The 25,336-nt window shown below is 44.5% G+C and overlaps 1 protein-coding gene across 7 annotated transcripts in view; it reads left to right on the forward strand.

The window, feature by feature from the left end:
• The window catches only part of KIF16B (kinesin family member 16B), a 328,211-nt gene that overhangs the window by 66,823 nt on the left and 236,052 nt on the right, over window positions 1-25,336 (forward strand). For all 7 annotated transcript variants that reach the window (XM_062203838.1, XM_062203839.1, XM_062203844.1 and 4 more), the window contains exon 12: window positions 2,999-3,058. In XM_062203838.1, coding sequence (XP_062059822.1) covers window positions 2,999-3,058 — 60 coding nt within the window. The remainder of the gene's footprint in view (window positions 1-2,998; window positions 3,059-25,336) is intronic.

The following is a 25,336-nucleotide window of genomic DNA, read 5'->3' on the forward strand; positions in this document are numbered from 1 at the left end:
ATTCATTTTATTCATTACACAGAGCCTCCCTCCTTACTCCCCTTCCCATGATCATTTTTAAAGAAATACAGCAGCTTACTTTTTTATGTGTAAGGGTAACTTAAAAAAGTATATGGAAAAAATGGAATTAAGGTGAATTTACTTGGTTTTTAATTTTTTTTCAATCCATGCATTGTTTTTTCATAATACACATTTCCCAAGAACTATTGGAAGGTCTCTCATATTACATCATGTTTTCTGTGTCTTGGCAAATGGGATTTGTCTGGCACATGATGTTCACTGCAATTGAATTCACAAGCAGGTTCTCTTGACCAAGCAGTGAGCAGCTGGGGTCATCAGAGCATCCAAGAACCCACACTGAGAGGGGCCCAGTTCAACATTTGTGAAACAGCTGTGGTCACCATAGCTGAACAGTGCCCACCGTTTAGCTTTCTGTCATCTCTTTACTTTGTTTCTGGGGGGATGTTCAGCATTTGGGGAGGACCTCTGACTATTCTAGGTAGATGCTTACTTTCTCTGCAGCTGGATGTGAGTTGAGGCAGGGAGAAGGTGGCAGAGAGCAGCCAGACAGGGAGTGACTCTGGAGTGGTGATGGGCCGAAGTCAGCAGCCGTGTTGGTGCTGTGTGAAAACCCGTTTCACGGCTGACCTGCTTCTATACTGGTTTTTCGTTTTTTAAAACAGAGAGCAAAATAATGCTTCAGGCAAAGAGAAACAGATTTTAAGAACAGCTTTTGGAGTAGATTGTGTTCATGTTGCTGAATGGTTAAAAGAGATTGAGAAAGAAAATTGGATTCTGTTGGTAAAAGGTCTTTTAAGAATACACAATATGCAGGCTATAAATTGGGTTGTAGTTAGGTACCTGTTGACACTTCTCTAGATAATTAGGCTGATTAATATACTGATAATAGCATTAGGAAAAATGTTAGTTTCTTAATCCCTCTTTTTCTCATGAAATTTTATATTTTAGTGCTTCAAATTCTAATTCTGAGTGCTGTGAAATGTCTGGATATGGTCTTAAATTGTTTCTCATAATAGTTTTCATAAGTACCTACCAAGTTAATAGAAACCAATAAACATTTTAATTTGAATGCATTATACATGCTGTGACAGAAATGCCTGCTGCTCTTGCTCATAACATTTTTCTAAGTTTTCATCTGTTTTTTTCACTGACCCTTTTTAATTGTTTGCTATCCACATGGCTATAAATATCACTGGTCACATTGTTACAGGTGATATCACATGTTTGCATTCCTCATTAATGTGCTAAATGAATATTATTTGGTTCAGATACAATGATATAATAAATCCAAGGCACATCCATCTATGTGTAAACATGTTTTGGATTTATAAATGAATATAAATAAATCCAAGGCATATATGTATGTATACACATAGTTAATGCTGTAATAATGTGATTGAATTAAAAAGGATTGATTGGCTCACAGTTGTTCAGTAAGAACATACCTCTTGGTAGAACGCAGAATCAGTCCTCTTGAGTGCTTTGCATTCTCAGATAAATTGCTAATGATTTCTGCTTCATACAAATTGGCAGATTCAGTATGCCAATCTTTTAGTCTGCTGTAGGGAAAGAAGGGATAAGAGTATTTTCATCCTGAAAGCTTTTTGAAAACAACAGCCCCAATAGCCATGAGAATTTCATTGCTATCATTTCAGTCTGTAGGGTTAGAGTCTATGACTGGTTTTGAATCAGGGTGATCTTCACAGATCATAAAAAAGTTAGAAAGGGTCTTTCAGTTCCATTTCTTTTGTTGTTGACCAAGAAGATGGTAGATTTTGACACTAATAATGGTAAAAGTAGACATCTTTTAAGGTGCTTGGCTCTCTCATTGTCTTATGTGAGGCAGACTAAGGAATGAGATGAAGGACTGGGAAGGATTGCATATTGGTGAGTGAGCCATCACCCCAGTGCCTCCATTTCTGGTTGGTAACAGAGGTGGCTGACACCAGTGCCCTTTCCAGTCACTACACTTAATGCGAGCATCTCTCTCTTAGCAGAAGTACCCCGCACATTAATTTCTTCCTGGCTAAAAAGTGCGGCCTACTGGTGGGAGGAAGAGGGGGTGTCAATGGAGGGCGATGGCTGTCGGAAGTGAGGAGGTAGCTGGACTGGTAAAGGTGCTGAGAGGAGGAGTTCTCCCCTTGCAGAAGGTCCTGGTTTAGCCCTAGGTGTATTCCTTTCCACAGAACACAGTTTTCATTTTTATTTTTTTCCTACCCCTCCGTTCAGGTATCCCTTTTTGCTTCTTAGTGGATTAATCACTAGGATCATGTAAAAAGTTGTAAGGAACTAGAAGAATATTTCCATTAACTTTGAGAAGTAATTTCCAAATTGCTGTGTTCAACAATTGGGGGTGTTTTCTCCTCTAAGTTACAGCTGCTTGGGAAGAAGCTGATTCTTATCAAAAGAATTTTTGCTTTTACTCAAAGAGTCAATTAAAGTACTGCCTTTTTTCTAAAAAGATAGAATGAGATTTATAAACTCTATTAATTAACTACAAAAGCAAATTATCTCCTAAAAGAAAACTGTAGCATCCAAGGTGATTTGATCACCACATTTAATTAGAAAGAAAAATAAATCACTGTTTCTTAGGACCTGAAGTACAGTCAGGAAAATTTAACCCCTTTAATAGAATGTTCTCATCCTTGAACTTGTAATTTTGGTTAAGAATTGGAGGAAGCAGCTTTTATTTAAGTGCCCCCATGAAAAAGACTGTTGTAAAATTCTAGGCAACTTGACAAATTTATGTCTGTCCTTTTTTGGCCTTAATGTAGTTTGTAGGAGAAGATGAGCTTGTGTGATTTATATGTGGTGATGGTTCTTTCAAGGGTAGAAATTGGGACTTAATTAAAAAAATTAGAGTGCATCCTTTCATAAGCTAAGAGAACTTAGAGCTTTTCTAGAAGAAAATCATATGAATTTTTATTTATTTATTTTTTTGGGTGGAACAATCACAGGTGTTTGTTTCTCTTTGTAGGTCCAAGAGTTGACCAAGGAATGGACAAACAAGTGGAATGAAACCCAGAATATTTTGAAAGTAAGGACTATAAAAGGTGTCTTAGTCTTCCTATGCTTGCTTGAATAGGTAGAACTTCTTTTCCCTTCCAAATGCGGCGAGTGTGTACATTGCTTAAGGTAAGACTGGTGGAACTGATTGGTAACTTCCATGGGTGGGGATTCTGGTTTGATTCTGAGAAGTCAGAGGGAGGCAAGTAGACGTCACACAGCTGTGTGTTTTGACTCACGCCGGGTGTGCTGACATTGAAGATATGTGCTCTTACTCATTGGGCTTTTTCCATTTGTGACTTGGCACATATCTCAGTTCTATTTCATATTCAAGGGCATTCACTTTGTCTTGCTGCTTTGTTACGCCAATAAAAAAAAGATACATCAGATGGAAAATAATATACACTCGCATGGCCGGCTAGATTTCAGAAGTTGCTAAACTCATGATTTCCTATTGCAGTCTCAGGGCCACGTGGTGATGGTGTGCCTGCTTGCCAAGCCTCCCCGAGAAAGGATGTCAGGAGTGGCCTCTGTTTCTCAGATTCTGTACTTTGAAATACAAGTTTCTTATTTTTTGCTGAATTATTAGAAAATCTCTGTCTATTGAGGCCCAGCCACACCAGGCTTAATTTCGGATTTGAATTTTGTGCTTTGATGTTGTCTGGTTACTTGATGTGTGAGAGAAGGCAGTGCAGAGGCTGCTGAATTTGAGGGTGGTGTTTAAGGTCTGCTGCGATAAAGCGTCCCCAGAGAATTCGAATCTCTATCTAATATGGGTGAGTAGCTAGAGGAGGTTTAACCAGATGTCTTGGCAGGACTCTGACTTGGATCCCCATCATGTGAAAATCGCACATCCAGCCAGTGTCTCACAGCAGTACCGTCAATGGGTTAGTCATTGAGTTCTGCATCTGCCGGCTGTCTCAGGGAGCTGGGTCAGCATTGTGTTGCCTAACGTCCTCCTTGTACTCATTAGGCAATTTGGCCTGCTCTGGGAGTGAAAAGACTATGGTGAGGTCAGGGTTGTGCTGGGATTCGATGGTGGGGCGTCGTGATGGCCCTGGGCCTATTCCTTCTAGCTCCAGAAGGCATTGTGCTAAATGTGGGCCTCCGCATTCAGACTTTCTTCCTCTCTCCCCTGGTTACCAGGATAAATCTGTAGCTTTGAGGTATGGCACTTCTGCAGCATTTCTTTTGTTCAGAGCTTTTTGTGCGTGAAAACTTCACTTGAATTTTAGAACAATCATGTGTGGGGTAAGTATATTTTTGTTTAAGTTGCATTTGCTCTTAAAGGGCCTGCTGTAGCTCCTGAAGCCCAAGTTGTTTGGCCTTTTATGGCACTTGGCTTAGGACCACTAGTTTCCACTGGAGGAAAGTGGGAACTGTAGGTTGTTACTACTTTGCAAATTCATAATTATATGTAGTGCCTATTAGCACAGAGCAATGCAGCAATAAATTCAAAGATTTAGATTTTGACTCTTCTCTCTCTCTCTTTTTTAAAGATTTATTTATTTATTTGAAAGGCAGAGTTGCAGAGAGAGAGAGAGAGAAAGAGAGAAAGAGGGGTCTTCCATCCAGTGGTTCACTCCCTAAATGGCTGCAACGGCCAGAGCTTCGCCAGTCTGAAGCCAGGAGCCAGGAGCTTCTTCTGGGTTTCTCATGTGAGTGCAGGGGCCCAAGAATTTGTGCCATCCTCCACTGCTTTCCTAGGCAGTAGCAGAGAGCTGGATCAGAAGTGGAGCAATCAGGTCTCCAACCAGCGCCCATATGGGATGTGGACACTGCAGGTAGCGGCTTGAGCCGCTGTGCCCCGGGTTTTGTCTCTTCTAATGTGACTGTGCTCTCTCCATGTCTCTGTAGGAGGAGTTTTATAACTCCTCTCTCTGCCAAGTTGTCCACTCACAGTCATGATAGTGAACCCCCCAGGCTTTTCCTTATGCTTTTTCTCATGAGATGATGTGGACCCCGAAGCTAAAATCTTCCTTCATGTTTTCATAAATCTGATTGCTTCCTATCTTCAGATGAGAAGTATGTTATACGTGCTAGGTGTTAAGGGTAATGAAAAAGGCAAACACTGTTTTACATCTTCCCCTTTTCTTGGCCTTGCCAGCCATTTTGACTTTCCTCGTTGGTATTTGTGCTTTAAGCCTATGGTCGTTCTCTGTTCACGTTTGATGTCTTAAGGGGCTGCCTTAAACTCTTGTTGGAAGACAGTGCCCATGGCTCAGGTGAAGAAGGGGGCTACGGAAGTGCTTTGTTTGAAAATGTGCTTTGGAAATTGCCTGTTATTTGATGGGTCTGTGTCAGTGTGGTTTGTGCGATCCCTTTCCTACATTTCTGCTCTCCGTGTGTTCCCTCAGTCAGGAAATTGTCCCAATAATGCTGCCTGGAACCCACCCAAGTTAGCAGCAGCCACTGTGCTCCTTCCCTTTCCCGTTTCTGTTAGGAGACTTGAGGTGGTGCATCAGCTACATGTAGGAAGCGAGGCGAAGCTCCTCTCGTGCAGGGGTAGGAGTCCACAGACAGCGTGTGGGGTGGAGGTCCCTTAAAGTCAGAAGAACTCTTGCAAGCCCCTTAAGTTGCCCTGGACATCAGCCGATCCCAAGCTCTTGGATGCTCAGAAACAAGAGTGGCTTTGTTCCTTTCTTTCTGCATCCAGCCTGTGGCTTCCCGGCCCTGCCTGGGTGAGGGTCGAGGTCGCGTCGAGTGAGCTGGAGGGAGAGCGCAGGGTTTTGCTCTGACAAAAGGCACTGAGATGGTGGGAGCACAGTGTTAGTGGCTGCAGCCTCGGGCTCTGATCTGCAGAACTTGAAACTCGGACCTTCAGTTCCCTGTCCGCCTCACACTGGCTTGTGACTCTCTTCCACAACTGTCACTTACCCTGGATCCCAGCTTGGAAGTCACTGCAGATAGCACCTGCTCCCCCACGTCTGAGTTAACAGGGTAATAGGTAATAAAGGTCCCGAGTTCCTTGGAAAGTAGACAGACCGTGAGTTTATCTTAAAGGGGCACTGTAATCTCTGTGTCCACTCTGAAGCCCCTAATTCTATGGTCCTCGTTTTCCCAAGTCCATTCTTCCTTGCCTGGCCTCTAGGGGCACCGGTCTCTGCTGGGTCCCATCTGCTGTGTCACAGTTCTGGCTGCCCAACCTTGGCCACGCTGCTGCCTGCTGGCTTGCTGGCCCCCGCCTGGGCATTGGGTTTCTGGGTATCTTTTGGCCTTTGCTTGAGTTGCTCCATCACATGGAATGCTCCCCTCTTTTGTGCCTCTGACAGAGTCCCTGTTGAAGCCCTCCCTGATGGCCACCCCACCCATTCCCTGACTCCCCAGTTAGGGTGGTTTTACTTTCCCCTGTGTTTTCGTAGCATTTGGTTTTACTTGGGTCTGTTGGCATCTGAGTTAGGGAATTGTGTCTTCTCCTTCTCTCTGCCATCCCATCCGGTACTCACAGAGCAGCAGGAACAGGGTCTGGCCCAGCCCATCTCTTTCTCATTCTGTTTAGCAGGCTCCTAGAGCTCTGCTTGTCACATGCAGATGTGCCAGGAAAACTTAACGGGATGCAGTGAGCAACGAGAAGCAAAAATAAAAACCTTTATGTTAATCTACTGGAGCTGCCACAACAGAATATCACAAACTGGCTGGTCTAAGCTGCAGAAATGTCGTCACGCACAGTCCTGGAACTGGTAGCCCAAGATCAAGGTGTTGGTAAATTGGTTTCTCCTTGGCTTGCAGGTGGCTCCTTGCTCTCTGGGTCCCCACAGGGCCTTTTGTCTGTGTGCCAGATTCCTGGTTTCCCTAGGTCCCCATCACCTCTTATAAGGACAACAGTCACATTGGATCAGGGCCCACTCTGTTGGCCTCATTCTAACTTAGTCACCTTAGTTAATAAACATGAACTTAAGTAAAGGTCCTATCTTCAGATACAGTCATACTCTGAGGGCTAAGCATGCGAGATTTTTGGGGACACAATTTAGCCTGGAATGGCCTTGAACCATAGAGATATGATGACGTGATGGGAAAAGTGACTAGGGAGGGTTGTGCAGGCAGCGGCCCTGCCCCAGTCCTGCTCCCACCTCTACATGTTTGAAAGGCTCCTCCATGGCTGCATTTTGTTAATTTATGGAAGGAGGATGGCTGAGTTCCTTTTGCTAATAGCCTGGCCCTGTACTTGGATGCTTTGTATCCCTGCTTGGAAGTGGGGTTCATGGGCTGGCGGCATGAGCACTGTCCCAGAGCCGGTTAGGAATGATGGCTTTCCGGCTCTCCTCCAGGCCTCTTGAGTCAGGATGCCCCTGCACCTGCGGGTTGTGTGCTGACACAGAGGAACAGTGGAGCAGTCTTAGATGTCTTTGTCTTCAGATCCACCCCTTCCCTTCTGCTCTGCTGGGTTGCCCTTGTCCACACCCCTGTGGGAGATTGGAGAGAAACCAGACCCGCCCGATGCTGGCCCTGCAAGGCATCTCCGGGGACTGGCCTCTTCTCCATGGTTTCAGCTTCTACTGCTGAAGACTGATTCACCCTGGTGACACAGCCCTGCCCTCCCCAGATGCCCCTTCTTCGCTTTGCCCCTTCTGTCTGGGGGCAATGCTGTTTCCCTGTTGTTACCAGTTTGTGGGTGGCCTCACTGTCCCCAGCGGCTTCCCGGCTCTTTGAGGCAAGACACCAATTCCCTGTATTAAAAGTCTCTTGGATTTCAATACTGAAGTAGTTTCTTATTGTGTGCTAAGACTTTGTCTGATACAGAAGTGTGCTATGCACCTGATTGCCTCCTTGCACTGCCAACCCCTCATCACCTGGTGTGTTAATATACTCTTGCCTTGTAGAGGCTGTCCTCCTAGCTCAATGTGATTTTCATCCTGGCGTAAGTTTGTCCTAATGTGCCGTGACTCTCCTGGGACTAAGGCGCTAATGTTGTGCCAGATCAGCTTCTGCGCGCCTTGGCTTCGGGGGGTTTCTGTGGTTTCCCTTTTGCATAGCTGTAGCGTGCAGTGTTTAGAGTGGTTTGGATAGCCACATGTTGTACCCCTTTGTGCCCCTTTTGGCCTGCCTTTTTACAGGCCCGGTATAAGTTTTATGAGTGGTGATTGTGTTCAAGCGATTCTTTAAGAATCCCCCTTCCAATTCTTTCCCACTCCCTTCCCCCAACATTGTTCTCCACCCTCGCCCCGATGTTTATGCCCCTTTGTGGTTTATCTGCCTTGTACACATTTTGGTTTCTCTGTTCCAGCATTTTATAAATGGTTACAGAAAAATGCTCAAGGTTTGTTATCTGACTTCCAAATAACTCCTTGAGCTCCATGCTTCAGAATAAATCACAGGACGGCAGCATCAGGCTGGCTCCTGTCTTGACAGATGGTACAGCAGAAGGGAGGGCTGCCTCTGGGAGTGCCTGTCCAGAGCAGAGCTGCAAAGTGGTGCGGTGGCCCTGGGCTTGCGCTCGGATCGAATCCCACCAGCATTGGCTTTTCCTCTCATTTTTCAATAAATAGGGTCTCATCCTTGCTGGAAATACACCTCTTGATTATGCTAGCGTCTGTCTAGATTTTGTGTTTCCATTGCCCTGCACAGGGCTTCTGATTGTGGCTTGGCCCTGGGTGAGTGGGGAGGGAGCAGCCTGCCCACCTTCATCCACTGTCATCTGGGAGGCTTTCCCAGACAGAAGGGGCCTCATGTGAGCATAAGTTGAATGGTGATGGTTTTTCAGATTTTGTATGGAGCTACAAGTTCAACATCTCTCATCTGATATGCTCCAAAAAAATTTTGAGCATCAACATGATGCCACAAGTGAATAATTATTTCACACTTGACCTCACGTGACAGGTCACAATCAAAATACAGGTGAACTGTTAATATTGTTTAAAGTGTCTTTCAGTCTGTGTGTATGAGGTTTCCATGAAACATAAATGAATTTTGTGTGTGTGTGTGTGTTTTATTTTTTAAGATTTACTTATTTGAGAGGCAGAGCAAGAGACATAGAGAGATCTTCCAAAATGGGATATGGGATGCCAGGGATATGGGTGGCATAATCCACTGCACCATAATGCTGGCCCCACATTTTGTGTTTAGATGTGGGTCCCATTCCTAAGGTCTCTCATGTAAATACAAATGCTCCAAAGTGTGAAAAAAATCTGAAACCTGAAGTGCTTCTCACCCCAAGCATTCTGAATAAGAAATCCTCAACCTGCAGTATGTATGTGAGGACTTAAGAAAGTTCACGGAAAATTTGTATTGTCTTTTTATTTTTTTTTTAAAAAATTTTATATCAGAATAGTTTTAAATTTACAAGACAAAATTTGTGAGGTAGTAATATAAAGAATTCCCTTTTACCCTCTTCCAATTTGCACTGTTCCCCCTCCTTCCCCTTTTTTAAAAGATTTATTTATTTGGGCCAACGCCGCGGTTCACTAGGCTAATCCTCCATCTGTAGCGCCAGTACCCAAGGTTCTAGTCCTGGTTGGGGCGCTGGATTCTGTCCTGGTTGCTCCTCTTCCAGTCCAGCTCTCTACTGTGGCCCGGGAAGGCAGTGGAGGATGGCCCAGGTCCTTGGACCCTGCACCCGCATGGGAGTCCAGGCTCCTGGCTTCAGATTGGCGCAGCACACCTGCTGTGGCGGCCATTTGGGGGGTGAACCAATGGAAGGAAGACCTTTCTCTCTGTCTCTCTCTCTCTCTCTCACTGTCTAATTCTGCCTGTCAAGAAAAAAAAGATTTATTTATTTGAAAGGCAGAGTTACAGAGAGGCAGAAGCAGAGAGAAAGAGAGAGAAAGAAACAAAGAGAAGTCTTTCATCTGCTGGTTTACTCCCCAAATGGCCACAACAGCTGGAGCTGGGCCGATCTGAAGCCAGGAGCAGGAGCTTCTTCTGGGTCTCCCATGCGGGTGCAGGGACCCAAGGACTTAGGCTATTTTCTACTGCTTTCCCAGGCCACAGCAGAGAGCTGGATTGAAAGTGGAGCAGCTGGGACTCAAGCCGGCACTCAGATGGGATGCCGACATTGCAGGCAGTGGCTTTACCATAGCTTTATGCCATAGGGCTTGCCTCTGCATTGTTTTAATTCCGTGTCTCCTTGAACTCTTTTGAGAGCTTGTGCATTACAGACAGAAAACAATTAGTGTTTGTTGAACTGAGTTTGGAGGCTGGAGCACGGTTGAAGTGATGTGGCAGTGGGATCCCCTTGCAAATGATTTTGTTTATGTTGTGTCCATGTCTTGCCTGGCCTCCTCAGGTGATTAGAAGAGGCAGGGTGTACAAGCCAATGGCAGGGTGCATGACACATTTGATGGAAGGGGGATTTTCACTCTTATAGAAAGTTTTGAATAATGAGAACCGTACTAAAATGAAATTGGAGTCTGTTTCCAGCTTAAGATTTTCTGAGTTGGGATTTCATAGAGAGGCATGCTGTCAACCAACTGATTTCTGTTCAGTGGTGGAGTCAAGCACCTGAACCTTTTGTCTCTGGAAGATATGGCAGCTCTTAAGACATTGTTTCCCCTGGATGTCTGTAGTTTTCCATCTTGTTGGGAAGACACGTGCTGGGGAGTGTACTGGCTTGGAAGCAGCACTGATAACTGGGCTGTTGGCAGGTCAGGTTTGGGAAACACGTTTCCTGTGGGCTTCTGGATCCCTGCTGCCCAGGAGGCTGCATCCTCTGCTCTCTGGAATATGGGATGCCAGCGTTTTTTGTTGTTGTTGTTGTTTTTTGTTTTGGTCTGGCCTCTCTCCTTAAAGTGTAGCTAATGCTGACCTCTTCTTTGTATACGGCTTGAAACTGAGGGTAGGTGGGGGGGTAGAGTTTTATTTAGAGACATCAGTTTCCTCCAGATTTTGGATTAAAGAGGAGACATCTCTTTCAGCCATGGGTTGCCAGCTTCCTTGCCAACAGCTGTTTCAGTATTCATTGATCAGAATTCTGATCTCATTGTCATTTTAAAAATATAGAACACAGTCATGTGCTGCTTCACAGCAAGGATACCTTGAGAAATGCATTGTTAGGTGGTTTCTTCATTGCACGAATGTCATAGAATACACAAACTAAGCTGTGATGTCACTAGGTGACGTCATCTTCAGGGTTCCTTCTCGTGTATACAGTTCATCATTGATTGAAGTGTCGTTATGCAACATGTAACTGTATTGATGCTAGAGCTCATGTAGCATCATGAAAATAAAATTCACTTTGAAAATGTGCGTGTTCACGGGCTGGCGCCATGGCTCACTTGGTTAATCCTCCTCCTGTGGCGCCGGCATCCCATATGGGTGCAGGTTCTAGTCCCGGTTGCTCCTCTTCCAGTCCAGCTCTCTGCTATGGCCTGGGAGGGCAGTGGAGGATGGCCCAAGTGCTTGGACCCCTGCACCGCATGGGAGACCAGGAGGAAGCTCCTGGCTCCTGGCTTTGGATTGGCGCAGCACCGGCCATAGCGGCCATTTGGGGAGTGAACCAACAGAAGGAAGACCTTTCTCTCTGTCTCTCTTTCTCTCACTGTCTAACTCTGTCAAATAAAAAAAGAAAATGTGCGTGTTCACCCATGCAGAGATTGGCTGCTGAGGAATTCTGGAAGTCAGTGCTCTTTCTCCTTTAGTTTTCACTCACGGTAAAGATACAGTCAGTCCAACTCAGCACTTGCTGATTAGTGTAGGCATGTGCAGGTGATGTTCTTAGGATCTCAGTGACTTTTTCTTGAACTGCATTTAAAAATTATTTAATTTCTAAAAGATTTATTTATTTGGAAGTCAGAGTTAGGGAGAGATAGATATAGTGCGAGAGAGATAGACATATCTTCCTTCTGCTGACTGACTCTTAAAATTGGCCACAATGACAAGAGCTAAGCCAGCTTGAAACCAGGTGCTTCCTCCTGGTCTCCCACGTGGGTTGGGCTATTTTCTGCTGTTTTTCTCAGACCATTAGCGGGGAGCTGGATTGGAAGTGGAGCGCTGGAACTCAAATTGGCACTGATATAGGATGCTGGCTGTGCAGTTGGTGATTTTACCCACTATGCCACCATGCCAGTCCCCTAAAAACATTTATTTTTTGAAAGGCATAGTGACAGAGAGTGATAGACAGAAAGATCTGCCATCTGCTGTTTCACTTCCAAAATGGCTGCAATAGCCGAATGTGGGCTCAGCTGAAGCAAGGAGCCTGGAACTCCATGTGGGTCTCTTACATGGATCTTAGGGGTCTATGACCTTGATCCATCTTCTGCTGTTCTTCCAGGCATTAACAGGGAGCTGCTTTGGAAGCCGAGCAGCCAAAACTGTAACCAGGGATCTGATATAGGATGCTGGCATCAGTAGGCTGCAGCTTAACACAGACCTCTAAACTAATTTTTGTACCTTTTTAAAAACTTTATTTCCTGGTCTGGTGGCAGATCAAGCCACTGCCTGCGTGTACCACCAGCATCCCATATAGGCACTCTACTTCCAGCTCCCTGCTAATGTGCCTGGGAAAGAAGTGGAAGATGGCCAAAGTGGTTGGGCCCTTGCACCCATGAAAGAGACCTGGAAGAAGCTCCTGGCTCCTGGCTCTGGTCTGGCTCAGCTCCAGCCATTGTGGCTATTTGGGGAATGGACTAGAGGGTGCAAGATCTCTCTGTTTCTCTCTCTCTGTCTCTCCCTATCTTTCTCTCTCTCTCTTTTTCACTCTGCCTTTCAAATAAATAAATAAATAAATATTTTTAAAAAAAAACTTTAAAAACTTTCAAAAGTTTGACAATAAAGAAGAAATAAAAAGTGAACACTGTTGGCATGCTGGCATTCTAGTATCTAGAATTGCTGCCTCTGTTGACAAAGAAATCCCTGACATCACTGTGCATTTGATATTTTCCTTCCCATATGGCTTCTCAGTTTGCCTCAGTTTGTCCCTGCCATCCATTCATCCGTTCACCCAGCCATCCCTCTGTCCCATCCTCCTTTGCTTCATCAAGCCTTGTCCATCAGGATCATCTTGTTTATTACGCATAACTCTAGGCACTGCAAACCATCCCTGTCCTCCCAGGCTGCATTCAGATGCCAGAAGACATTGCCACCATCGAGTGTTCCTCTGTGAAGCTCCCGTTGTCTGGTGTCCCTTTGTCACATCCTCTGATTTCTAATGGAAACAGACCTAAACTGCATTAGTGGATAAAACAGAGGAGTCCTGCTCCCAGGCTCTTTGATGTTTGAAGCCTCAGATTATATAAAACAAGTATGCCTTCCATTTTCACTTGTGGTATTTTGGTACTGAAGCTTACTTAAACAGGTAACTTGGGCTAAATGAATTTATATATTTGTGTGTATGTGTGCATATACACACACACACTTAAAGCACTTTGAAGAGCCTCCAAAACATAGAAAGCATTTTATAAACTTATGTCTACTAGCATATAAGCTCCTCAAGGACACAGTTCACATCGCAGTGGGTTCAGTGTTTTGTTCACTGCTCGCTCAGTGGGTCTGAATCCTGAATGAGTGGGTGGTTGTAATGGTGTTGCGCAGTGTGTTCCTGGAGTAGTTGTTTGCACTAGTGAGCAACAGGTCGCCTGGGGAGGAGAGGGAGTGAGGCCTGAGCCTTTACCCTATGCTGTAGCTTGAGGTCTAAGGACCTGGGTCTTGTCCTTCAGGTATGGGGACACCTTTTGCTCATGTTTGTATTTCATCAGTTCTAGGGTCTGGCGTAGTAGTTTATAAAAGGAAGCTTTCAGTGAATAATTGTTGAACTTGACTGTGTTTTCCCATTTGAAGATGTTTCAGGGCAAGTCTGAGGATTTGCTGTATAACAAGCCACCCTAAAACCTAGTGACTTAAACAAGCCAGGATGGTCTGCCATGGTTTTGTGGCCCCCGCTGCCTCAGTCCATTTCTGCTGCCTTCCTTCGAGACTTGGGGTTGGGTGGTCCGAGATGGCCTCACTCACAGGGCTGGTGACTGGTCGTGTCAGCTGGGGACGATTTGGCCTTGTGTCTCCCCATCCCCATCAGGTTAGTGGTCTCAGAGTGCTAAGAACAGCACGAGAGAGTAAGCCCCACTGTCCAAGCACTTCCAAGCTTTACTTGCATCTTGCTGGCTAATGTCTCGTTGGCGAAAGCTAGTCACATGACTAAAACTGGAGGGAGACAGAGGGGATTACACACAGGTACAAAGAAAGCAATGGTTTTGCCATTTTTGCAAAAGATCCGCTGAAGTGTTGTCTTTCTCTAGTCTTCTTGCTCCCTTGCCTTCCCTGCCTGCCCCAATGGCTTATAATTTTGTGTGTTTGTCTTAGCGTGTGTTCCTTTCATCCATGGAAAAGAGTGCAAGGGAACTTGGTGAAGTTCATAGAAAAGGCAATTAAAAGATAAATTTATTTAGGTGCCAAAAATTTTTGAAATATTCACAGTTCATGGAAAATGTGTATTATGAATGACCTACATGTGGGTTTCAAAGACATTTTTGTACCAAAATAAACTTACCTTTGAATTCCATTTTCTACAAATTCTTTGAAGTAGCCTCATATTGAGAGGAGGGAGGATTTGGGATGTGTGTGGGGAGGGGGGGTTTGTAGTAGAGAAGACTGGAGGAGGATTATGAGAAAGCATTTTTCTCCCTGCTTTAATCTGAAGACTGGCGTGAATGACTTTGTGTCTGTCCGCATAGAAGTGACCGTGGAGGTCTCAGGTGCCGAGTGCTGTTTCTTTTTGAGGTGCCTTCACACATACGAGCTCATTGGCTCCTCCTTGATCTTCAAACAAGAGGACAAAGGTGTCACTGTACTTTTTTCTAGTATACAGTTGGTAATTTGTCAACCTCTCATTAAAGTTAGATTCTGGCTGTTAATTTCCATCAAACTGTGTGTTCTCTCTTTTCTGCTCTTGCAACTTTTTTTTTTTTTTTTTTTTTTTAAGATGAAAGGCAAAGTAATAAACAAAGTCCATTGTTCCCTGCAACTGGGACTTGATAATTAACAGGGGAGATGGCTGTCAGCACCACAGCACTGGACAGGGTCAGAGGCCTAGCCAAGCTATTCACAGCACCGGCTCCACTGTTGTTAATAATGCCAAGCCTACCATCTTTTTCACCGCAGTTCTCATTTTGCAGGAACTGCCCATAAATAAAGCTATTCCAAGTATATGCTAGTTCTTACTTTTGAGTAACATTTCTGGAGCAAAAGGCTCAGAAAGAAGTCAAATGCGCCTTGTTCAATGTTGGTACCACACGATAAATTATTTGGAATACATAAGGGATTTTGCTTCTGATCTTCTGCAGTGAGGCATGTGTGCTGATGGGCTCTTACTGCATATTTATTGCCACAGTCAGGGAGGAAAAGATTACCTGGTCATATGGAAGTGGGCTTTATGTACACCTGTGCTCAGTGGGTGCTAAATTGTAGGGACTTGGCTTAGTTGACCAAAAAAGCTTAAAAATTGGCCATTTCATGGTACAGGAGAGTTTATTGTTTATGTCACCCAGGAGCACATTTAACTCACCTTGGATGATTTCTAAGAGTTGTGAGGTTGGAGAGGAGGAGCTGGCGGTGGAGTAGCAGTGAGCCTGGGAGTGAGGAGAGGTTGTCAGCCTCCCTGCACGGGTGAGTCCTGCCTGTGCATTACTTGGCTCCATTGTTTGCCGTTTCTCTGGCTCTGGCCGTCTTGACCTTGGCCTTTCTGTTTCTCAGACCCTCACTGTGAGATGCAGCCAGTCGTACTACCTGATCATCTATGGTGGGAGATGAGCCTATGCAAGGCATCTGGCCCATAGTCAGCATTGTATGCATTGCAGTAGCAGGATCCATTTGTTCTTGTTACTTTTGTTTTCTCTGAATCCTTCTTCCTTGATGTCAAATTGGATGGCTAATGATGTCTATTTGTGGACAGGAAAAAAAAAAGAAATTATTAATTTATGCATTTTTTAAGGTACATACATTTTATACAGGTAGAAGATGAAGTTACCTATTAGACATGTAGCATTTTGTGTTTATTTACTTCAAATAACAGCAAACCAAATTCCAAACTGGATTAAATGGAGCAAGGGTTTATTGGTACACAGAAAGTGGCGATAGGGTGGGATGTAGGCCTGGTTTGTTCAGGGTACCTGCTGTCTGTGAGGGTTTCAGATTCTGCTTCATCTGCAGGCCGTCTGCCCTCAGCGTGGCAGTGTGAGAGCAGCAGACCCAGCTGTGTCCCCCTCTTCCATACTATCCAGATTTCAGTCCAGCTTCTGAGTTGCCAGTGCCATCCCGAGCTTCACACCGATTGGAGAGAGAGTTTCTGGAGCAATCCTTGGGGCCAGGAAGACTATGCTGACCTGGACCTGGCTTATCTCTGCCGGTCACCTTGATAAGGGAATGGCTTGCCCTGAGTGTTTGAGATGATTCAGAGCCCACCTTTGGAGCTGGGGTGGGGTCCAGCCTTCACCACAGCTGCTGTGCGCTAGGAATGGGGGAACGGGGGACTCTCTGGCTCTGCACATTTCCACCCTAGGCAGAGCCCCTGTCACCAACTGTAGTGTACAAACTGCTCAGGGCAGACAGGAGGTGCAGATACGAATGGTAACATTCTTATATTCCCCAAGGGAAATACTTTCAAATACTTCGCCTAGGACCCAGAAATCCCATAAGCAGCTGGAAAATTATGTGAAAGGACCCGCCCAGTATGTGTAGCAGGGTGTGAGCACCCCTCTTTTCTGGTGTGGGAACAGAAAGGTGGCACACAATGAATGGCTTTTCTTTTGGCATACATGGTTTAAAAATGAGCTTTACATGTGGGTGTGTTCTCTTTTCCAGGCTCTCATGTGCAGTTTTTGAATTTGGCTTAATTTCCAGTTGACCCCTTGAGCTTGATGTTTCCTAACCCAGTCTCCCTAGCAACTGTTACCATGAGTGGCTGCCTGGCTGTGCTCCCCCTCTGCACCACAGCAGCAGGTTTTAGGAGATTACTGTTCCTAAGCACCCTGGTTTTTTTTTTTTTTTTTTTTTTTTTGCCTTTGTATTATTTAAGGATGACAGCAGTTTCTCTGAACTCCAGGCAGCAGAACTCCAAGTCTCTTAGTGAAAGTGATGGCTTCAAGAAGTATGTATCTGTAAGCCAGGACAATTAGCAGTGGGCATCTAGTGAGAAGAGAAATATGGAGCTGGGTTGTATGTGGATATTTATTACCAGGGTTTTCTGATACTTGGCAAGGAGGGAGATACCTATAAATACCTATCACCGTATCTAGTACTTTATAGCATCGGCTTTGCCAGTTAAAAGCAGCCTTCTTGAACAAGCTCTGTATGTGACGTGGAGGAGAAGAGTCTGTTCCCAATAGATTTGATTTCTCCTTGAAAGAATCTAACACAGACATGACCAAAGATGGCCATTTTCCTCTAGGCCCAATGTATGTCATTATCTTTAATTAAGCCTTTCTTGTCCTTGCCATTGAAGGAAATGAAACTATGCTGGCTCTCTTAGTAGGTCCGACTGAAACCAGGCCACAGAACTTGCTGTGAGGCTGATTGACTCGATCCAGTTTCTCATCCACGACACCTTATCCATCAGTTGTCCTCCACGTCATGACAAGTTGATTTTCCGTACAGCAGGGGTTTCCACTCAGAACCACTCTGGGAACTTTTACAAAACAGTCTTCTCATCCCTGTGCAGACTCATGGAAGGATTGTTAGCAGTGGTGCCTCTAAAATCCCAGTTTTTAAACAAATGCTCTGTGCTTCACAGGAACTGGGAACCATGACCCTAAAACATGTGGGAGATCATCCCTTAAAACACGTCAGTATCATTTATTGCCTGAACGTAGGCTCATAGGATAAAATGGTACACATGACTTGTAGTGTTTTGCAGCCCCCAAGTTGTACAGTGATGTAAACATTTGAAGATAGTAGGGGATGGGATGAGAAAGGAAATTTCGGCTGACTAGTCATTTATTGATGGGATAGAGTATGTTATGGAGCTTTAACATACACCGTATGCAGATATGATGCGTGCACCTCATGAGTGTTAGCATCTGTGTACACCCACGCAACGCCAACCCAGATCCCGATGGAGAGCGTTTCTAGGTCCCCAGAGGTTCCCCGTTGTCCCTTCCCAGTGTGTTACTTTCTGCCCCCCTCACCCAAAGCTAACTGCTATCCTGACCTCTGTTACGTAGATGAGTTTTGCCCGTTCCTGAGTTTCCTACAAATGGACACCTGCAGTCTATCCATTTCAGTGCCTGGCTTCTGTGGTGCAGTGTGTGTCGGCAAGATTTCCTGCATGCTGTGTTGAGCCATCGTTTGTTCGCCTCTATTGTGAGACAGCAGCTAGTGTGCTGTTGGTATCCATTCTCCTGTTGGCAGTCTCTGGGTTTCAGTTGCCAGTTTTTTGGTTTTCACGAGTAGCCTGTCTAGGAATGTTCTGCCTGTGTTGCTGAGTGAATGCCGTTACAGGGCCTGCTGCTCTCAAGGTGAGAGTTTGACCCGCTGGCATTTCTCCTGCATGCCTGCCCGATCTCTGTGACCCGATCCAGACTCCCTCCCTCACTCCCCACCCAGCTGTCTCTCAATGTGGACTGGGCCAGGGGAGCAAGGCAGGACCCAGGCCATTCACAAACAGGAGACATTTGCCTTCAGTCTCTGTTGTTTCCTCCCAGGATTTTTTTTCTCTGTTTTTATTTGGATCTGTTCCAATTGGATGATTAACACAAATGAATCCTAATATCTGTCAGTCTTTAGAATAGCAATTCAAAAGATTTCAATGCATTTACTATATCCTTTATGGATTTTTTTTGTAAGTCCTCTCTTAGCTAAATGTTTGATTTGTGTCCTGTGAAATTGTCATGATGTCTGGTTTCCCTTAGCTAGGCTCAGTTTTAGAGGGTAAAAACACGTGTTAATTGTTTTTGACCACCCCCAGACTACCTTACATTGGATAATTACGATAATAGAATAGTGATAGATAATATTTATTTCCCTCTTACTGTGTGCCAGACATTGTTCTTAGTCAGCATTGTCTGACCATAATGCAATGCAAGTTACCATGCAATTTCCAATGTTCTAGTAGCCATATTAGACAAAAGTGAAAGAAATAGTGAAAACTAATTTTAGTAAGGTATTTGTGCTCGCTGCAGCAGCACATATACTAAAATAGCATGAAGATATTTCAGAAAGTTCATGGAGAATGCCTATTATTAAAAAAAACTGGGTGTCAAACATTTTTGGTACAGAAGTAGACTTATCTCTTAATTCTGTTTTCCCACAGATTTTTGAAGTACCTTCATATGTCTTATTTAACCTATTATGAGAAAAGTGTTACCATTTTGATGTATTTTTACTATAAAAATAAATATTGTTATTTTATACTATTTTTGGTAATATGTCAACTAGTATCACTTTTATATTTATACTACATATCAATCTAGTTGCTAAATTTATATCAGGTGTAATTGATCTATATTTCTTTTTAAAGATTTATCTGTTTGAAAGGCAGAGTCACAGAGGGAGAGAGAGAGAGAGATTGATCTTCCATCTGCTGGTTCACTTCCCAAATGGCCACAACAGCCAGAGCTGAGCTGATCCAAAGCCAGGAGCCAGGAGCTTCTTCCTGGTCTCCTTCAGGCTGCAGGGGCCCAAGCACTTGGACCATCTTCCGTTCTCTCCCAGGCACATTAGCAGGAAACTAGATCAGAAGTAGAACAGCTGGGACTCAAACAGATGCCCATATGGGATGCTGGTGTCACTTTACCCACCATACCACAGTGCCAGCCCTTATATATTGATTTTATATTATTTACATTTGAGGGTCTAGCACTATAGCATAGTGGGTAAAGCCACTGCCTGCAGTGCTGGCATTCCATATGGGTGCCGTTTCGAGTCCCAGCTGTTCCACTTCTGATCCAGCTCTCTGCTATGGCCTATGAAAGCAGTACAAGATGGCCCAAGTCCTTGGGCCCTTGCGTGGCTTTGGCCATTGCAGGCATTTGGGGAGTGAACCAGTGGATGGAAGACCTCTCTCTCTGCCTCTCCTCCTCTCTTTGTGTAACTCTTTCACATAAATAAATAAATCTAAAAAAATTCACATTTGGAAAGTAGATTCCCATGTTAAATATGATAAATACACTTGAAAGTTTTCCAGTAACTTATTTGCAGTTTTAAATTTGAGACAGTAAATGAAAAGTTCAGTTTTCCCACTACATTAGCCATATTTCAGGTGTCTAGCAGCCATGAGCACACAGCTCAGTTTTGTTATCTGTATTTATTTGAGTATTCCATCTCAAAGCAATGTGAAAGTAGTATTCTCACTCTTTCCATTCTATAGATGTGGAGACTGAGGCCCGGAAAGCACGCAGTTAAGGGGGGAAGAGGTGAGGGCAGCCTTTGAACCTGCCATGGAGTCTGAATTCCTGGCACCCAGTAGGCTGTCTTGGTTCTTATTGTTTGAAACAGATCTCACTTTAATTGCCTTCTCAGTTCTTGTTTTTTCACACAATAGTATATTGACTTTTTTTTTTTTCCTTGGGCTGTTCTCCTGTCCTTTTGTGCTTTTTTTCCCCAACAGGCAGAGTTAGACAGTGAGAGAGAGAGACAGAGAGAAAGGTCTTCCTTCCATTGGTTCACCCCCAAATGGCTGCTACAGCCGGTGCTGCGCCGATCTGCAGCCAGGAGCTAGGTGCTTCTCCTGGTCTCCCATGCAGGTGCAGGGCCCAAGCACTTGGGCCATCCTCCACTGCACTCCCGGGCCACAGCAGAGAGCTGGACTGGAAGAGGAGCAACTGGGACAGAATCCGCTGCCCCAACTGGAACTAGAACCCGGTGTGCCGGCGCCACAGGTGGAGGATTAGCCTAGTGAGCTGCGACGCCAGCCCTTTTGTGCTTTTTTTATCTTATAAAGATTGATAGGAAAGAATGGTCTTAAAAAATGATTTTTCGTAGTGAGTTTGATCATATTTTAGAAACTGAAGTAAAGGTTGGTCACTGCTAAGGCCCCATCTGCTCTGTCATCTCTGCAAATGTCAAGACGAGATTTGTTTTCTGAAATGATGGCTCAGGTTTTTGCTTTGTGTTTTGTAATGCTCGCTCTTTAATCACAACGCCGATTCTGGTTTCCACCAAGATCAGACTGCTTATCTCGTCTGCCTTGGATCGCTTCTTGTCCGTTCCGTAAGCCACGAGTTCTAGAGTTTTCCCTAGATGTCACTGTGCTTTGCAAATGTTATTAGAATTTGTTCTTATATTAATGATTTATCTGGGCATCTTTCAGATTTTTTTTTTAATGTATCCAGCCAGCAGTGTGTTTTTGCCTACCTTTGTAGGGAATATTTAGCTTCATATGAGACTTGCTTTTATGTATTTGTTCTTTTGCCCTTTTTTGAAATGATGGTTGTTTATGTACGAGATCTGAAATGTGCTCTCTGGCAAATGTGCCAGGTGTTGGTGAGTGATGCCCTGAGGCCCGGGGCGGCTTTGCTGTGTGGTATCTGCAGTGTGCTGCCTTCCCAGGGCCTTCTGGGCCATGGCCCTCCCTTTCCACATCTGGGGGTTTCCTTCCATCCCCTGGGGATGTCATGTGGGGTGCATTGACTTCTCACTGCTATGTCACTTGAATGAAATTCACAAAAGCCCTGTCTCTTCTTGAGTTCTCATACATTCTGAATGATTCCATAATTCCTTCTTTTGAAATAGACTGTTTTAGAGTTATTTAATTTATTAATGGAAATGACTTGGTTTTTACTCCTGGGTCTATCGCCAACAAATGATGTGACTTTGACCAAAAGATGCATGCCTCTCTATCTCAATTTTTTTTATTGAAGATTTTTATTTATTTATTTGACAGGTAGAGTTACAGACACTGAGAGAGAGAGAGAGAGAGACAGAAAGGTCTTCCTTCCGTTGGTTCACTCACCTAATGGCCATAACGGCCTGAGCTATGCCTATCTAAAGCCAGGAGCCAGGAACTTCTTCCTGGTCTCCCATGCAGGTGCAGGGGCCCAAAGACTTGGGCCATCTTCTGCTGCTTTCCCAGGCCATAGAAGAGAGCTGGATCAGAAGAGGAGCAGCCGGGCTAGAACCGGCGCCCATGTGGAATGCCGGCACCGCAGGAGGAGGATTAACCTAGTACACCACGGAGCCGGCCCCTGTCTATCTCAGTTTTTAAAATCCTGACTGGGAGAGCTGGTCTTGGTAGCCTTAGAGGACCCCTCCTACCTGGAAAGGACTCAAGTTGCCCTTTAGGAGGCCGTGGGACATGTCCTGGTGGCCTCACCTTGGGTACAGGGACCCTGCCACCTTTCCAGGTCTTCAGCAGGGTTCCGTGAGGGCTTTCTTTCTGTCTTTGGGCTTTACTTTTGGACCATTGTTCCTTTCTGAACATGACCACGGAGCCTTGCCTTCCCCCGGGCATTTGTGCATTCCATATGCATGGAGAACTATGCAGATCACAAGTGTACTGCCTGATGGATGGTCGTGAACTGAAGACACCCATGCATCCCACAGACAGGCGAAGAAGCAAAACATTAGCGCTTCAGTGTCTCTGCCGTGTCCCCTTTGAGCACTTGCTTTCCCTTCCCAAGAGTTGTCTTGCCTGGTTTCCGAGAGTGAGCTGGGCTTCCCTGCTTTAACAATATATACATGGAGCACACAGAAGGTAAATTTTGTGGACAGGCATTATTTGTTTAGTATTACATTGGTGAGACCCATGCTTATCTTTGAACATAGTAGTGCAGCTTTATGTAATGTGGCTGTATCATAATTTATTCATCCTACTCTTTGAGTTGGAGTGCTTTCCTGTTTTTGGCTATTAGAAATAGTGCTGCTATGAACCTTCTCATATGTGTCCTTTAGGGAATGTTTGTTTATGTGTCTTGTTTAAAATTATTTATTTATCCATTCACTCATTTATTGGGGTGGGGGGGAGACAGAGAGAGAGAGAGAGAGAGAGAGAGAAAGAGAGCATGGTGGATGGCTAGATGGCTAGATGGCAGAGAGAGAGAGCGAGCGAGTGAGAGAGCGGTGGATGGCTAGATGGCTAGATGGCAGGGTCCAGTTACTTGAATCATCACTGCTGCGTCCCAGGATGTACATTGGCAGGAAGCAGGAGGCAGAAATCAGAGCTGGAAGTCCATTTCCAGCACGCCAGTGTGAAACATGGTAGGGTCTTAACTAGCATTTGAACCACTAGTGCAACACCCACCCCTGGAGGCACATATTTTTAATAGGTGTATATTTGGAAGTAGGTGTTGGGCCATGTCCTGGGTGTACTTTCAGCTTTAATGAATGTTGAAATTAATTTTCCAGCCTTCACTGAGGCCCAATAACTCTGGGCTCTGGGTACTTACCATCCTTTGCTTTTTTTTTTTTTTTTTTTAATATTTTTTGTTTTAGCCATTCTAGCATGTTTCTGGTTATATCACATTATGGTTCTATTTTGAATCTTCTAATGGCATATTACTTCCCATTATTTTTATCAGTGTCATTTTCCAAATGACTTCCTCTCAGACATTATTAAGTGAGTTGTGCCAGCATGTAATGTCTTTTGTCACAGGGTCACTGGGGGCTCCTCTAGCTTTCTCCCCCTAGCTTCATTGTGGTTGTGCATAAACTTGCCGTTCAGGCGTCTTGAGTGCTCACTTGCAGGGCCACCAGCTCGTCACAGGCATTCAGCAGAGCCTTTTCGAGCTCTCAGGGCAGGCATTCTAGGGCTGTGATGGAGCCCTCCCAGATATGCTGGCTGTTTGGGTGCAACATGCTCCACTTCCTTTCATTGCTGAGTTTGACTACTGTTTCTGCTGGTATCCATCCCTATTTCATTTACCTCTTTTAGCTGCTTCCTTAAGCCTTAGCTGTTTCTCTTTGTCCAGGTCAAAGTTCTTTTTTGCAAAGTGAAACCTAAAAGAAAAAAAAAAAAAACACTTCTGGCATATTTTAAATTACTTAGAGCTCTTTCCTCATCTTGGCAAAACATTTTGTCAAACATTCCTTATAACCTAAACAAAGACCTAAACTTACTCTGTCAGCAAAACCTCTATTATCTAGAATTTCATGAATATACTGGTTCAGCAATAAAGCCCACTTAAATGACATGGCTTCTGAAGATCCTTTTTAAAAGGCTTTAGACAGTACTTACTGGTTTGGAAAATGCTGGGCCACAGTGGATGTGTTTTAAAGTGTCTTCGATCCAGGTCAGTAGTCAGCATCTGAACATCTTAAAGACATCTTTGCGTGGTCTACCCCAACTTCAATTCAGTTTCTCTCTCTCTCTTTTTTTTTTAAAGTGAGTGGAAGGCTGTAATTTTATTTTTTTTTTATTTGAGAGCAGAGATGCACATACATACAAATACACACACAGACAAAAATACACAGAACCTTTATCCATTGGTTTACCCTCCAGGTGGCCGTAATGATCAGATTCAGGCTGGACTGATGCTGGGAGCCAGGAACTCAATCCAGGTTTCTCACATGAGTGGCCAGAACCCCATTACTTGAATTTCCGCCACTGGCCCATAAGGTTTGCATTGGCTGGAAGCTGGAGTCATGAGCTAAAGCTGGGTATCAAACAAACCTAGGCACTCTGATAGGGGATATGGCTACCGTAGCCAGTGTATTAACCAGTAGGCTGAACAGTTAACCTTTTTGTCTGAGGCTTAATTTATCTTAACACTGCCTTCCTTAGAGTGCTAAGACATTACAATAACTTAAATAAAATGCCTAAAGAGATCTTAGAGATCATCCTGTTCATAGAACACAGAGTGTTAGAATAATGGATCCAAGAAAGCATCAAGGCCAACCCCTCTCTTTGTCCTCCCTCAGCCTTCTGTTTCTTTTTTAAAATGAGATACTTGAGGTCAAGAGAAAGTAAGTAACTTAGCCTCAAAGTTCTCGGGAACCGCCTAAATCTGTTTCCTCACTTCCAGTCCATTGCACTTCAGTTATATCTTCCTTATCTTTAAGAATGGGATCCAAATACCCATTCTCTTAGTCCAAGACTTTGGACTTCACTTTGATGAAGAGTCTATGGCTAGATTGCATCTTTTAGAATGTGATTTTTAAAAAAGAATTTGTTCCCATTTTGTTTGAACGATAGAGTCGGTCAGTCAGACAGACTCTTCCATCTGCTGGCCACTCCTCAAATGCCCGTAATAGCTGGGACTTGGCCAGCTGAAACCAGGAGAGAAGAACTCAATCCAGGTCTCCCATGTGGGTGAAAGGGACCCAAGTACTTGAATCATTACCTGCTGCTTCCCAGGGTGGCCATAGCAGGGAGCTGGATGTGGAAGCAGAACTAGGACATGAACCCAGGCATTCCAATAGGATGCATTGTTCCAGGTGGTGTCTTAATGGCTGAGCCAAATATCCAAGCCGAGAATGTAATTTTAATATGTAAAATTTGGAGACGAGAGATTCA

The sequence above is a fragment of the Lepus europaeus genome, chromosome 10 (assembly GCF_033115175.1).
Source record: "Lepus europaeus isolate LE1 chromosome 10, mLepTim1.pri, whole genome shotgun sequence".
Classification (NCBI taxonomy): Eukaryota; Metazoa; Chordata; class Mammalia; order Lagomorpha; family Leporidae; genus Lepus; species Lepus europaeus.